General features: G+C 41.3%; 1 protein-coding gene across 2 annotated transcripts in view; it reads left to right on the forward strand.

The window, feature by feature from the left end:
• The window catches only part of ndrg4 (NDRG family member 4), a 47,630-nt gene that overhangs the window by 23,447 nt on the left and 12,508 nt on the right, over positions 1-11,675 (forward strand). The window contains exons 4-5 of one of the 2 annotated variants that reach the window (XM_080027429.1): positions 966-1,004; positions 8,122-8,227. In XM_080027429.1, the coding sequence (XP_079883555.1) occupies positions 966-1,004; positions 8,122-8,227 (145 nt within the window). Of the gene's footprint in view, positions 1-965; positions 1,005-5,942; positions 6,117-8,121; positions 8,228-11,675 lie in introns of those variants that run through there. The other variant, XM_080027430.1, reaches the window with a different exon arrangement.

An 11,675-nucleotide genomic window follows, 5' to 3' on the forward strand; every position in this document is an offset into this window, starting at 1 on the left:
GAAGTCAGCTTGTCATCAATCAGTGACTCTAAAATGTTTTAATCCATTTGGTCTTGCAGGGACCTCGCCTCTGTGGCCAGATGACAAAAAAAATATTATTTTTTACAACCTGCCAATATGCACAAACTCAGCTTTGTTTACAGATATCGGTGACTGGTGGGTTGACTTTGTGTAATGGGGGAATCTGGTTTCCGTGCACTCTCTCTCTCACATCCTGTGTTAAAAATAATCCACCATCTTCCTTCACTTTTTAACTGCCGATTTGTTCCCAGTCTCCCACATGCACCTCAGTAAATGATCTTCACTATCCCTCTAGAATTGAGATACACTTGAATAATAGGTGTGTTTGGCACTGAACTTACTGAATATTATAATATACTGTATATACTCAGAAGGTCTTTAAGGGGCACCAATTTTACCCATCAATACTGGTTTACTATTCATGGGGGGTACCTCTCAGCCTTTGAAAACAGTTGTGTCATGTCTTTTATAGTTCCTAAGTCTAGACAGTAGACATTGGTGTGTTTTGGGTCACATGAAAGCCACTATCTCCTATTACTATCTGGGAAATGTAGGATACAGTGTTATTGCAGCTCGAGGGATAACAATGACTAAAAGTCAGACTGTCCCCCAACCTAATGCAGTTCATCATTACTCCTTTTCATTAGTTTATTAATATAGATTGGCTGTGCCCATATAGGGAGGAATGAATGCTAAATTTCATATATAAAAAACATTATAACTGTGTACTATGTTCAGAGACAGTTGAGCACCATTTACTGTAATTGGTGCTTATGGGAAACTGTGTTTTTCTGTGTCTGTGGTTATATCTATCTAGCAGCCTCTAGCTCCAACAGTGGACGCACCTTGTTATGCGTGAGAAACAAGCTTTTGTCAGTTCCGCCTGCTTATCTACTTCCTATTTTAATTTGATTTCCTCTGTCTCTCCCTGTCTTTCTCTGCAGGAGAGCTGTGAACAGCTGATGCCGGCCGGCGATTGGAAGGTTTGTGAGTTGATGTGTGTGCCGTTGTCATGTTGAGATTGAGCCTGCCTCTCCCTCTACTCTGTTAGCTTTTCTTATCAGTGCGTCTATTTGTGTTCCAGCCACCTTTTTGGCCTTCATCCGTCTTTTGTTTGTCATCTATTCATGCTTTTTCACTTGGGTAAATAGCAATATAAATAGCGAGTCAACAAAGAAAAAAGATATCTCTAATTTCACACAGCTAAATATAACAAAGATGGAAGTACTGTAACTACCTTAGACCTCATAGGCCTACTACCAACCTATTTTATAATATTATATATGTCCTCTCAAAACATTATTAGTTATGTAATTAATGTCATCTAAGTAAATAAAACGAATGTAAACAAAGGGGGCCCACTAGCAACCTGCCAGTTTACAGAGACGTGGCTGTGTTTTAACACTAGATTTGTTTTCAGTGCACACACAGTAGGTACCAGAGATATTAATTGATTTTGAGAAAAAAATCAACAAGCATGCTCCAGAATCAATGACTCCACCTTTAAGATAGATGGGCTGCCTCATATTTGACTCCTGTTAAAGACATTGGCAGGGATGGAGCATTCATTAATGTAGTATTTGGGTGTTGGCTTTGAATCCATTATCCAGCTGAGGCTTTTCTGTGTGGAGTATGCATGCTTGCCTTGGGCCAACATATAATGAAAAAAAAACTGTTTAGGAACTCTAAAATGCCTATGTGTGATTGTGATATTGAATGTATGTGTGTCAGCCCAATGCTAGACTGGTGACCTGTCAAAGAGTGTTAATGGCTGTCACACAATAATTGCAGGGGTAAGCTCCAATCCTTGTGTGTGTGGTTAATAGTAATAACTCAGTGACTACTGGGCTTTAATTAAAGCCTTTCAACGATCTATTGTAGGGCCTACTGTTTTGTGACAAGATGCCCCACGCTTTGTAGTTTCATTGTGTCACACATTTCAGCATTGAAATATGACGGTACCTCCATGTTTTTGTTAAATGTTTAACTAAATACATTATATCCTACTATATATTTGTGACTTCATGTAAGTAAGTAAGTAAGCTTTATTTATAGAGCGCCCTTCACAGACCAGGGGCACAAGGTGCTTCACAATGCGCTTCCAAAGCGCTTTTACAAATCTTAACACATTATATACACACACTCAAACACCAATGGCAGTAGCTGCCATGCAAGGTGCTTTCTGAACCATCGGGAGCAATTTGGGGTTCAGTGTCTTGCCCAGGGAAAATACCTGTGTACGTGTGGACATGGCCTTTCTGGCTAATCATGGTTACGGGAAATGCTTATCTTTAACACAATCATTTTAGAGTTAGCACGTTTACAGTGCTAATGTTTGGTAACAAGCTTATTACATACATTGTATTGACAGCAAGATAATTCTGAGAAACTGAACACAAGATGTTATAAAACGAACATGGAATTAAAACATTGTATCACCTTCTCTAATTTGTTTAAATTAAATTAAAACTTAAAAGACATGAGTTTGCAGTAAGCTATTTAACATCAGTTTTGAGTTCGACTCAGCTGCTGTAATTCGAGCCAAACACCAGAACTCCCCGATGTATAAACTTGCATAAGCCGTTACGACATCAGTTTGAGAAGTCTGTTTTCACATAGCGTTTCACATATTGACACCCAGCTTTATTTTAGTCCGACGTGTTCTGAGTGTCAGACAGGAATAATGAGATGTTTTGTCATGACACACCTCTCTTTCACACGTAAACCTGACACTTCACGGTCCCAGAAAATAACACTGCATTTTAAGAGTTGTTTGTGCCTATGCCTGCCTGTGAGAGAGGATTGTGCCTATATCTCATTTATATAATCCCTTCTTTAAATGTGCTCCAAGGAACTTTCAGTTTTTGTTAATTATTGCACCCCCCTTTGGACAAAAGCGGCACTAGTTTTACTATGCCAACTATAGTTCCTGGGTAAGGGTGCCCATAACAAAGGCAATCAGAAAAACTATATCAAAATAGCATTCTTTGCATTGATGGTCTCGTTCGTTTGCTCTAACATGTAATTTATTACCAGAGGATAAAAATTTCCTCAGAGCACCTTTAAAGGAGCTGTAAGCGGAATGGTTCTTTTAGCTAACTTCCTGTCAGTTACTGCAGTTAGCAGTCCCCTCGCTCGTCCCTACGTCACCACATCAATCCACTGCGGTCTTCAAGCAGCGAGTTATCTTGCATCATCTCAGATCCATAAGTGTGATAAAACATGATAAAAACCATCAAAACAGACATTGGGAAGGATTTTTACCTGCTCCGCCATTGAGTGAGACGGGTGCGGACGGGTGTCGGTTTGTAGCGTTCTCTGTGATTGGATAAAATTCGGGATACTACATAAAGTTTAATTGCTTATTACATGAAGAGCATGCTCCTCTGAATTGAGTGTATAAAAGGGATTAAACGCGCCAATGAAATGAGTTCATGGCACGCCTTCATACGACCCCTGAATTGAGATACAGCTTGTATGTTTAAAGTCACAATGATGCAGAGTCAGCAAGTAGGGGGCGGGGAGAGAGAGTGAGAGAGAGAGAGAGAGAGAAGGAGAGAGGGAGAGAGAGAGAGAGAAGGAGAGAGGGAGGGAAGGAGAAAGAGAGAGAGAGAGGGGGAAGGGAAGGAGAAAGAGAGAGAGAGAGGGGGAAGGGTATGCAAACATAGGGGGCCCACCATAGCTAGCAACATAACCCATTTAGGCTGTGTATTAACACTGGATTTTTTTTCCTCTGCGCACACAGTACGGACAGTTAGCGGATGGTGAGGAGATATTCACTGATTTTGAAGATAAGCATTCTCCAGAATCGCTGACTCCACCTTTGAACAGCTCTCGAACACTTCCGACTTCTGCCTTCAGTCATGTAGTTATTTATTTATCGTGACAGGAAAAATATATTATCCTGCAAAAAAATCCTAATATCAAAGCTAAATAGTTTGTGGTAATGTTAGTCCTAGGTAGGTGGAGGCACGCAGCTCACTGTTTGCCCCAAGGAGAGTTCATGGCTTGTTAGATAAATACCTCATGAACAACCTCAGCAGAATGCATCATCAATTAAAGCGGTGTGGAATTCAATTGGTTAATCAAGAGGATATGCTAAGAATAGCATTCAATAAGCCTTCCAGGTCTAAAAACTGTGAATCTACCACAGCACTCCTTACATTCTGTCATTTATGTTTATCTGAGGGCGTATTCACACCTGCCGTGTTAACTTCGGTTGAAGCAAACTCAGGTGCACTTCCGCCCCCGTGCGCATCTTTCAGGCAGGTGTGAATACAGCAATCGCACTCGGGACGGACTGAACAAGCGCAACGAGACCACCTCTTCGACTGGATCTCGGTGCGTTTGCAGAAAATGCATTTTTGAAGCTGTAATCGGGCATTTCCTATTGGCCGTTAATCTAGTTGCAGGCACTTCTGAGCCAGAGGTTATTTCAAAACACAAATCATTTAAGAGTTTATATTTTTATGATAGGCCTACTTGTAAAAATACTAAACTCATTTTATCAAAAGATTGTACAATGCTCCTCTGAATTGAGTGTATAAAAGTGATTAAACGCGCCAATGCAATTAGTTCATGGCACGCCTTCATAGACCGCGTCCTTAGAAGGATGCGACCCCTGAATTGAGACACAGCTTGTATGTTTAAAGTCACAATGATGCAGAGTCAGCAAGCAGGGGGCGGGGGGGGGGGAGATAGAGAGAGAGAAGGAGAGAGGGAGAGAGAGAGGGGGAAGGGAAGGAGAGAGAGAGAGAGAGGGGGAAGGGAAGGGAAAGAGAGAGAGACAGAAAGAGTGTGAACATGCACGTACGCCTCTCACCCTTCTGCAAACCCAAAATATTATATTTAATTTGAAAGATGGAAAGGGACAAATAATATACTTTAGTAGCATTAGTTTAAATGTACCTATATATTACTTTGTGCACATTTTGGCCAGATTTTAGAGTTTGCTTGCCTCCTCAGCTGGGGCAAAGACAGACAATGCTTCTTAACCTGCAAAATAATAAAAAGTATTGTATTTTTTGCAGGGATTAAATGAATGGTAACATCATGAATGAATGCGATCAATGTTTTTTTTTTTTTTTTTTTTTTTTAACTGTTAGCTTTGGAGGGTTTGGTATAGATATCAGAGCAGGTGGAGATCTGTAAACAGCAAAATATAGAACAATACTAAAAACTGATGCGAAATCCCAGTGTTCAATTGGTCAACGGCGCAAATGTGTGTCAGAGTTTACCAAAGTGGAACTCAATATGAAACATTTTTGTGGGTATGGGTTCAACTTGTCCCGGTGATTGAATCAGATCACAGGTCAATGGATTTTGCCACAACATGCCTCTTAGTTCTCGTCCATCATCAAGCCGTGATGGGATGATTCTCCTTTCATCCTTGTCCTCTGCTGAATAATGTGTCAGGGCTAGCTCCATTCTTATGGTGCAGGTCTCTTAACATTTCTACATACATTTTCAGTCTCATTACGGCTAATTCATGAACGTCAGCTGTTTTGTTATTGTCAAAAGGGCTGGAACATCACGTGGTCGCTGAGAAAAACAGATCGAAACTAGAGCAGTGGTGCTGATGAGAGAGAGAGAGAGAGAGAGAGAGAGAGAGAGAGAGAGAGAGAGAGAGAGAGAGAGAGAGAGAGAGAGAGAGCGAGAGAGACACACACATACACACACACACAGCCTTCAGGCAAAAGACTGACAAGACAGTTGACAAATCCCATGCGTGGGGAGGCAGCACTGTGAGCCAATCATCTCCAGCCGGCCCACACCCTGTCTGGGTTGCCTATCGAGTGTGAGGACAAGGGGAGGGGGAGAGGGGAGGGCTACAGCTCCCAGTTTAAGAGTCTGGGTGGGAGTGGATGTGAGCAGACAAAGACACTGCAGAAACCCTCCACCATCTAACTCTCCATCATACAGCGTGTGCATAACCAGGACCTAGTCCCTTCAAACAGGAGAGGCCTGGCTGCTCGTCTGTCTGCCTCTCTGCACGCTCCTTTTACCAATTCTTCTTAATCAGCTGAAAGTACAGTTACTGAGGAGCCATGCCAGAGTGCTGGGATGGGGTGAGTGCCGCGGAGGAGTATGTGATGGTAGGATGACTACTGTACCCCAGTTTGTGTGTGTGTGTGTGATGTATTCATACAGTGTGTGAGACTCACTGTCTTTGGATTTGGACATCAACATAAATATTTTTATCCTTTGAGAAATGTCACATGGTGTGTTTTCCCTGTATATGTAACATTAGGTGTCATTATATTTCTAAAAATCAATTTTTTTTTTTTTAAGATATATTGTCCGTCAACACTGATGTAGATGTGTTACAAAGAGCATCTGGGATATGTTTGGTCTTTACATTCTGTAATGTGGTAATGTGAGTGAGAAACTGCAGCGTCACTCTTTGACTGTGGCCCACTGACACACTTAGGCTCGCCAGTATAGATGCTTTGCACTGCGCCGTTGTAAATACCTCTGCAGGATAGGCACATGAGCAGCGTGTGTGTACGGGCGTGTAGAGCAAGTGTTAATCCTACTGCAGTATCATCCACTGTGGCAACCTTGAAACGATGTGTGTGTGTGTGTGTGTGTGTGTGTGTGTGTGTGTGCGTGTGTGTGTGAAGGAAACAGGGGATAGAGTGGATGGAGTTATTATTTGATTGAAGCAGTTTATTTATTTGTATTGCTCTTTTCATAGGTGTGACACATGGTTTTTGCTATTATTTGGTCCTGTTGTTGCTATCTAAAAAAATAATTATCCCACTGCTCATTTTGCTGTGGAGCATTAAAAAAATATCCACAAAGAGACATTGTAAATAGTAAATACCTCTATTTGTTTTCCTCCTGGTGGGTGAAGGTCATTGTGTGTCACGTGTAAAATATCTCACCTTGTTTTGACGGACTACAGTTCCTCAGAACAGACCGTAAACAAAGATTCCCTGAGGCCTCAAATTAGAATTTCGGATTGTAAATAACGCTGATGTTGATGCTGGAATTATAGTGAAACCATCTTGCTGGATTAACTCTTAAATGCCGGATGCATGATTTCGAGGGGATTATGCCGAATTTTGGCAGTTGTGCTGTTTGTGTCTGTACTGTGAGTCAATTGGCAGTCGATCAATTCACTGCGTGTGGATGTGTATTATGTTACAAAGAGAGATGCTGCAGATTGATAGTGGCTGTTCAGCTGTTTCTAGGAATAGTTTACGATGAAGATGTAGAATAATGCGATAGTGTGTAACCCTTACCCTGGCATCATTTATACAAAGGATTCAGTGCAGTCATAACAGTCGCATAAAAAAACTATGCTGCGCATGTAAGGTGTGTGTTCATTTGCATTGTGCCTGTGTGTGTGTGTGTGTGTGTGTGTGTGTGTGTGCACATGTGTGTGTGTACCTATGTTGCGCAGATCACAAGAGATATGTTTTACCTCCATTTTGAGTTTGGCTCTGACCAGCCAATGCTTACAAAATGTGCGTCATAACAAAAGGCATTTGTATCCACAACAGTGGAGGCAGTATGAGCTATACTGTTAGCTGTTAGATGTTTTGCAAAAAAAATTAAAATAATATTTTAAAAGGCTTGTTGGATTTATCAAAAGCAAAAGCCCAAAAAGATCAAGTGTATATGTGTGCTATGTATGTTCTCAGGTCAAACACCAATTATGAAAACCACTGAAGTTGGAGTCAAATGAATTTCGCAATACAAGCTAAAACCTCTCCAACATGAAAACGTTCTAGAATGCCCCTTCTCAACATTCTCTTTCATATTTATGTTTTAGTCAGCTTCAAACTTTTCTTCCATCTGAAATTGTAATACTGATTTCCACTTTACACATTTTTAAATGAGTCCAAACTTATTTTCAGGGGTTCAAGTTGTATGAGTGGTATGAGAAGTAGCATTTTCTTTTAAGTTTAATATTGAGTTTCTTACGCTGCACGGCTTTTAAGTCCTATGGATTTGTTGTTGTGTCTGACACTTTAGATAATCGATCATTGAGTGTTTATTTTAACTCGCCATGGGAGCGTTTGGGAGCAGCTTTTCTTTCAAAGTCAAATGCAACCTAGAGATAAATGAGTGTGTATGTGTGTGTTTTCACAGGAACATGATGTGGAGACCCCTTATGGCATGCTGCATGTGGTGATCCGCGGGGCACCCAAAGGAAACAAGCCCACTCTCCTCACCTACCACGATGTGGGACTGAACCGTGAGTATCTGTGTGTGTCTGTGTCTGTGTGTGTGCATGTGTGCCTCAACAGATGTTCTCTTCTCTAAGGTGTTTCTGCATTGATCAGAGGTGATAATTGGCTCCTCATGACACATCTTCTCGACTATACCGATAATTAAAAGAAGAAAACGAAAAATATGTCACTAAGTTATGTGTTATTGTTTCCACAGCTTCCGCACAGTATGGTAGAATGTGTGAGTCCTTTATCAGGGGAATTGTCAAAAAAAACGTGTTCTTGTAATGTAAGTGAAAAACTGAAGGAGTTCAAATTGATGCGATAAAATTACTTCACTTCTGTTCAGATGTTTTGTAAGATTTTGTCATCAAAGCGATATTTTGTTTTGAAACATTTTTACAAAGTGCAGCATGCCCTATATGCCATCACTCAACACGGGCTGAGTGGTCAATAATTGAATAAATGGAGGGGCAATGATATAAAGATGTGTGTGGGAGAGGCAGGATAGAGATTGGATGAAGATGGCCAATGAAAAAGGGTGAGAACTAGAGGCATGGCTGAAATGTAGGTCAGAAAAACATCCTGCGGAGAGAGGCGGGCCGGGGGAGGGGCTGCAGCGCTCTCTGGGTGGGTGGAGGTGTGAGAGGAATGAGAAGTGTTTAAAGGAGAGCATTTCATATACTAGATCTGATTAATGGCTAGTCTGACTAGCAGATATCTGGCTAATACTGGCTAATCACTGTCCCAATGTCTAGTGTGGGCCCATGGTACGTTTTAATATGATCATTAAAGGTAGAGTCAGTGATACTGGAGGACGCTTGTTGACAACATCAGTGAATACCTCCTCGCGATCCGCTACCTGTCAGTAGGGGAGAACGGGGTAATTTGTCACATGGGTTGGATGTCACATTCGTTATATCTCGCCACCAGAGCGCGCTAGCTCTGAAATGTTGATATAAAAAAGGTCCAGAATTGGGATCAGAGGTCACATACATAGACTTCCTTGGAGTTAGACTGCTGCATTTCAGGTGAGAGGATGTTTTGTGTTTTTCATGTCAAATTCAAAATATTTTGCTTCTCAGTATTTTTCTTCTAGGCTTTCACACAATGGGTTTATAACAAAACACTTGTTACCCTCAGAAAGTGTGAAGGGTAAACTATAGTTTAGATTGTGGTTAGCAAGCTAATTAGTTGTCAGATGGTTGTTGGCCTTGATGCTAGCAAGAAATTCAAGTTGGGGTTGGTCGTCAAATTTTTTGGGGGGTTGGTTGTCACATGTTATCTCAAGGCTGCAGCCAGAAAGGGAACCCAATAACGAAAGAAATTGTCAAGCTGTATCCTCACTGACACCCCAGAGAAGGAAAGAATAGAGCAGGAAAAGGCAGCTAGCAAGCAAAAGAAAAAAGGGCAACAAAATCAAAACAACCCAGTGCATCCCAAACTAGACCAGCTGCCAAGGCTACAGAACGTTATGTAGGCCTATTTGTCAACTTGACAATGCAATTAAACATTCAAATTTGGTCCTGCCTCCTTGCCTTCTTTTTAAGATTTTTCCCATTAAGATAACATTGTGACAAACAACCCCATAGTGTGTGACAACCGACCCCTTGATGGGGTTGGTTGTCACAATGTGTCAGAGTGTCTTTGATGGTAAATTACTTCTTCATTACAATAAGTTGGAAAAAAAGAGAGACACACATTTCTAGCCAACACCTTAAGCTTCAATTTAATGTAGGAATGGCTATTGACAGATGTTTTGGTGATGAGCAATTCTCACTAGAGTAAAAAGTGTGCCTACTTACCCCGTTCTCCCCTACTGTACTGTGTGTGCGCTGGAAAAAAGATCCGACGTTGATAGACTTAATACACAACCTAGGCTCTGTAAACGGGTATGTAGGTACGTAAACAAAGGGGGCTCACCGTTAGCATCATGCCAGTTAACAGAACCTAGGCTGTGTATAAATACAGGATCGTTTTTTCAGCGCACACAGCGACTTTTAGGCTGGTTATCCATTCTATGTAGAATGAAATAATGCAATGAATGACACAAGATAACTTTAAAAAAATGTATTAATAAAAATAGACAACAAACAGGAAAGAAAAGCACATGGCAGTAATACATTGAATGTAAAAGATTAAATTGTGCAATCAACCTGAGTAGAGATATAAAATTGTATTTTGCCGCTGCAGCAGAACTACAAGGGCATTAGAATTCACAGCCAGTCTCTAAACCACTAGACTGTGGCGCATAGATCACACAGGACGGAGCAGGAAAGGGAGGGAGGAAAGGAGTCGCACTGAGGGAAAAACAAACATAAACGATAATTGGAAGGGAGTTTATTGGTCCATTTAGCATTGACTGATTTAGTAGACAGCACAGCAGTCTGCCTGTAGCTTGATTACAAACACAGAGATAAGAAGAGAACAAGAGGGAGTGGGACAAAATATAAGAAATGAAATTAGAAAGAGATTAGGAGAGGCCGGCGGAGTTATTCAAGGAGTAGAAAAGAGATCAAGGAGACGGAATTGTTGCTTGACGGAAACGGGAGTTATTCATGTTGTGTACCAGGTGCGAAGATTGTATTAGATTCTATTTTACATAAAAATACATCGTAATTTGACATCACTTTTGAAACAATCAGATATCCCTCTTTTGAACAACAGACAGTATCAATATATAGTATCAATAACTTTTGAAAATTGGAAATGTATGTGATTTTGACCAATGGATGACCGAAGCCAACTATAGCTCATTCAGATATTTTGATATGAGACCCATGCATGCCCATTTAGATTTTCTAAAGCTTCACCCACTTTGACGGCATGTTACCACCACTTGCCAGCCTGCTTGCATATCGTGGTTGACACGCAGCTGAATTGTGCAGTTGTAGTTTATAACAGAATCTCGGCTGTGGCTTAAAAACTGGACTGCCTTAAGGGGTCCCAGGATAAGCAGCCCCTGTTGTGTACGGACTGTGAAAGCAAATGGCTATTTGTGCTTTTAGACTACATCAATAAAAATGTATCTGTTTTGATTTGATTTGATGATGAACAAAGAGAGAGAGAGAGAGAGAGAGAGAGAGAGAGAGAGAGAGAGAGAGAGAGAGAGAGAGAGAGAGAGAGAGAGAGAGAGAGAGAGAAGATGCAGAGAGAGGGAAAAGTAGGGCATGGAGTCAGTGGCAGTGCAGACCGACCCATGATTCAGCATCTATGGGTATTGTTGTTGACATACAAAGCTGACAAACAGGCCTATGCTCCTGGGTAAACCCCCCCTCCCCCCTTTCCCCACCTAACATTCATATTGAAAATCATCATCAAGCTAATTGGTTTGCCGCTCTGTTTCACCGAGTTTGACTCACATGGTGCTGAAAGTAGGCCAACAGCAGAGCCAGTGGGAGGAAGGGCAAATACAGAGGTGACATATATTATACATGCAGCTATTTCAGAATGCAATGGTCCGTCCGTTCTGTG

The sequence above is a fragment of the Ammodytes marinus genome, assembly GCF_949987685.1.
Source record: "Ammodytes marinus genome assembly, chromosome: 5".
Classification (NCBI taxonomy): domain Eukaryota; kingdom Metazoa; phylum Chordata; class Actinopteri; order Uranoscopiformes; family Ammodytidae; genus Ammodytes; species Ammodytes marinus.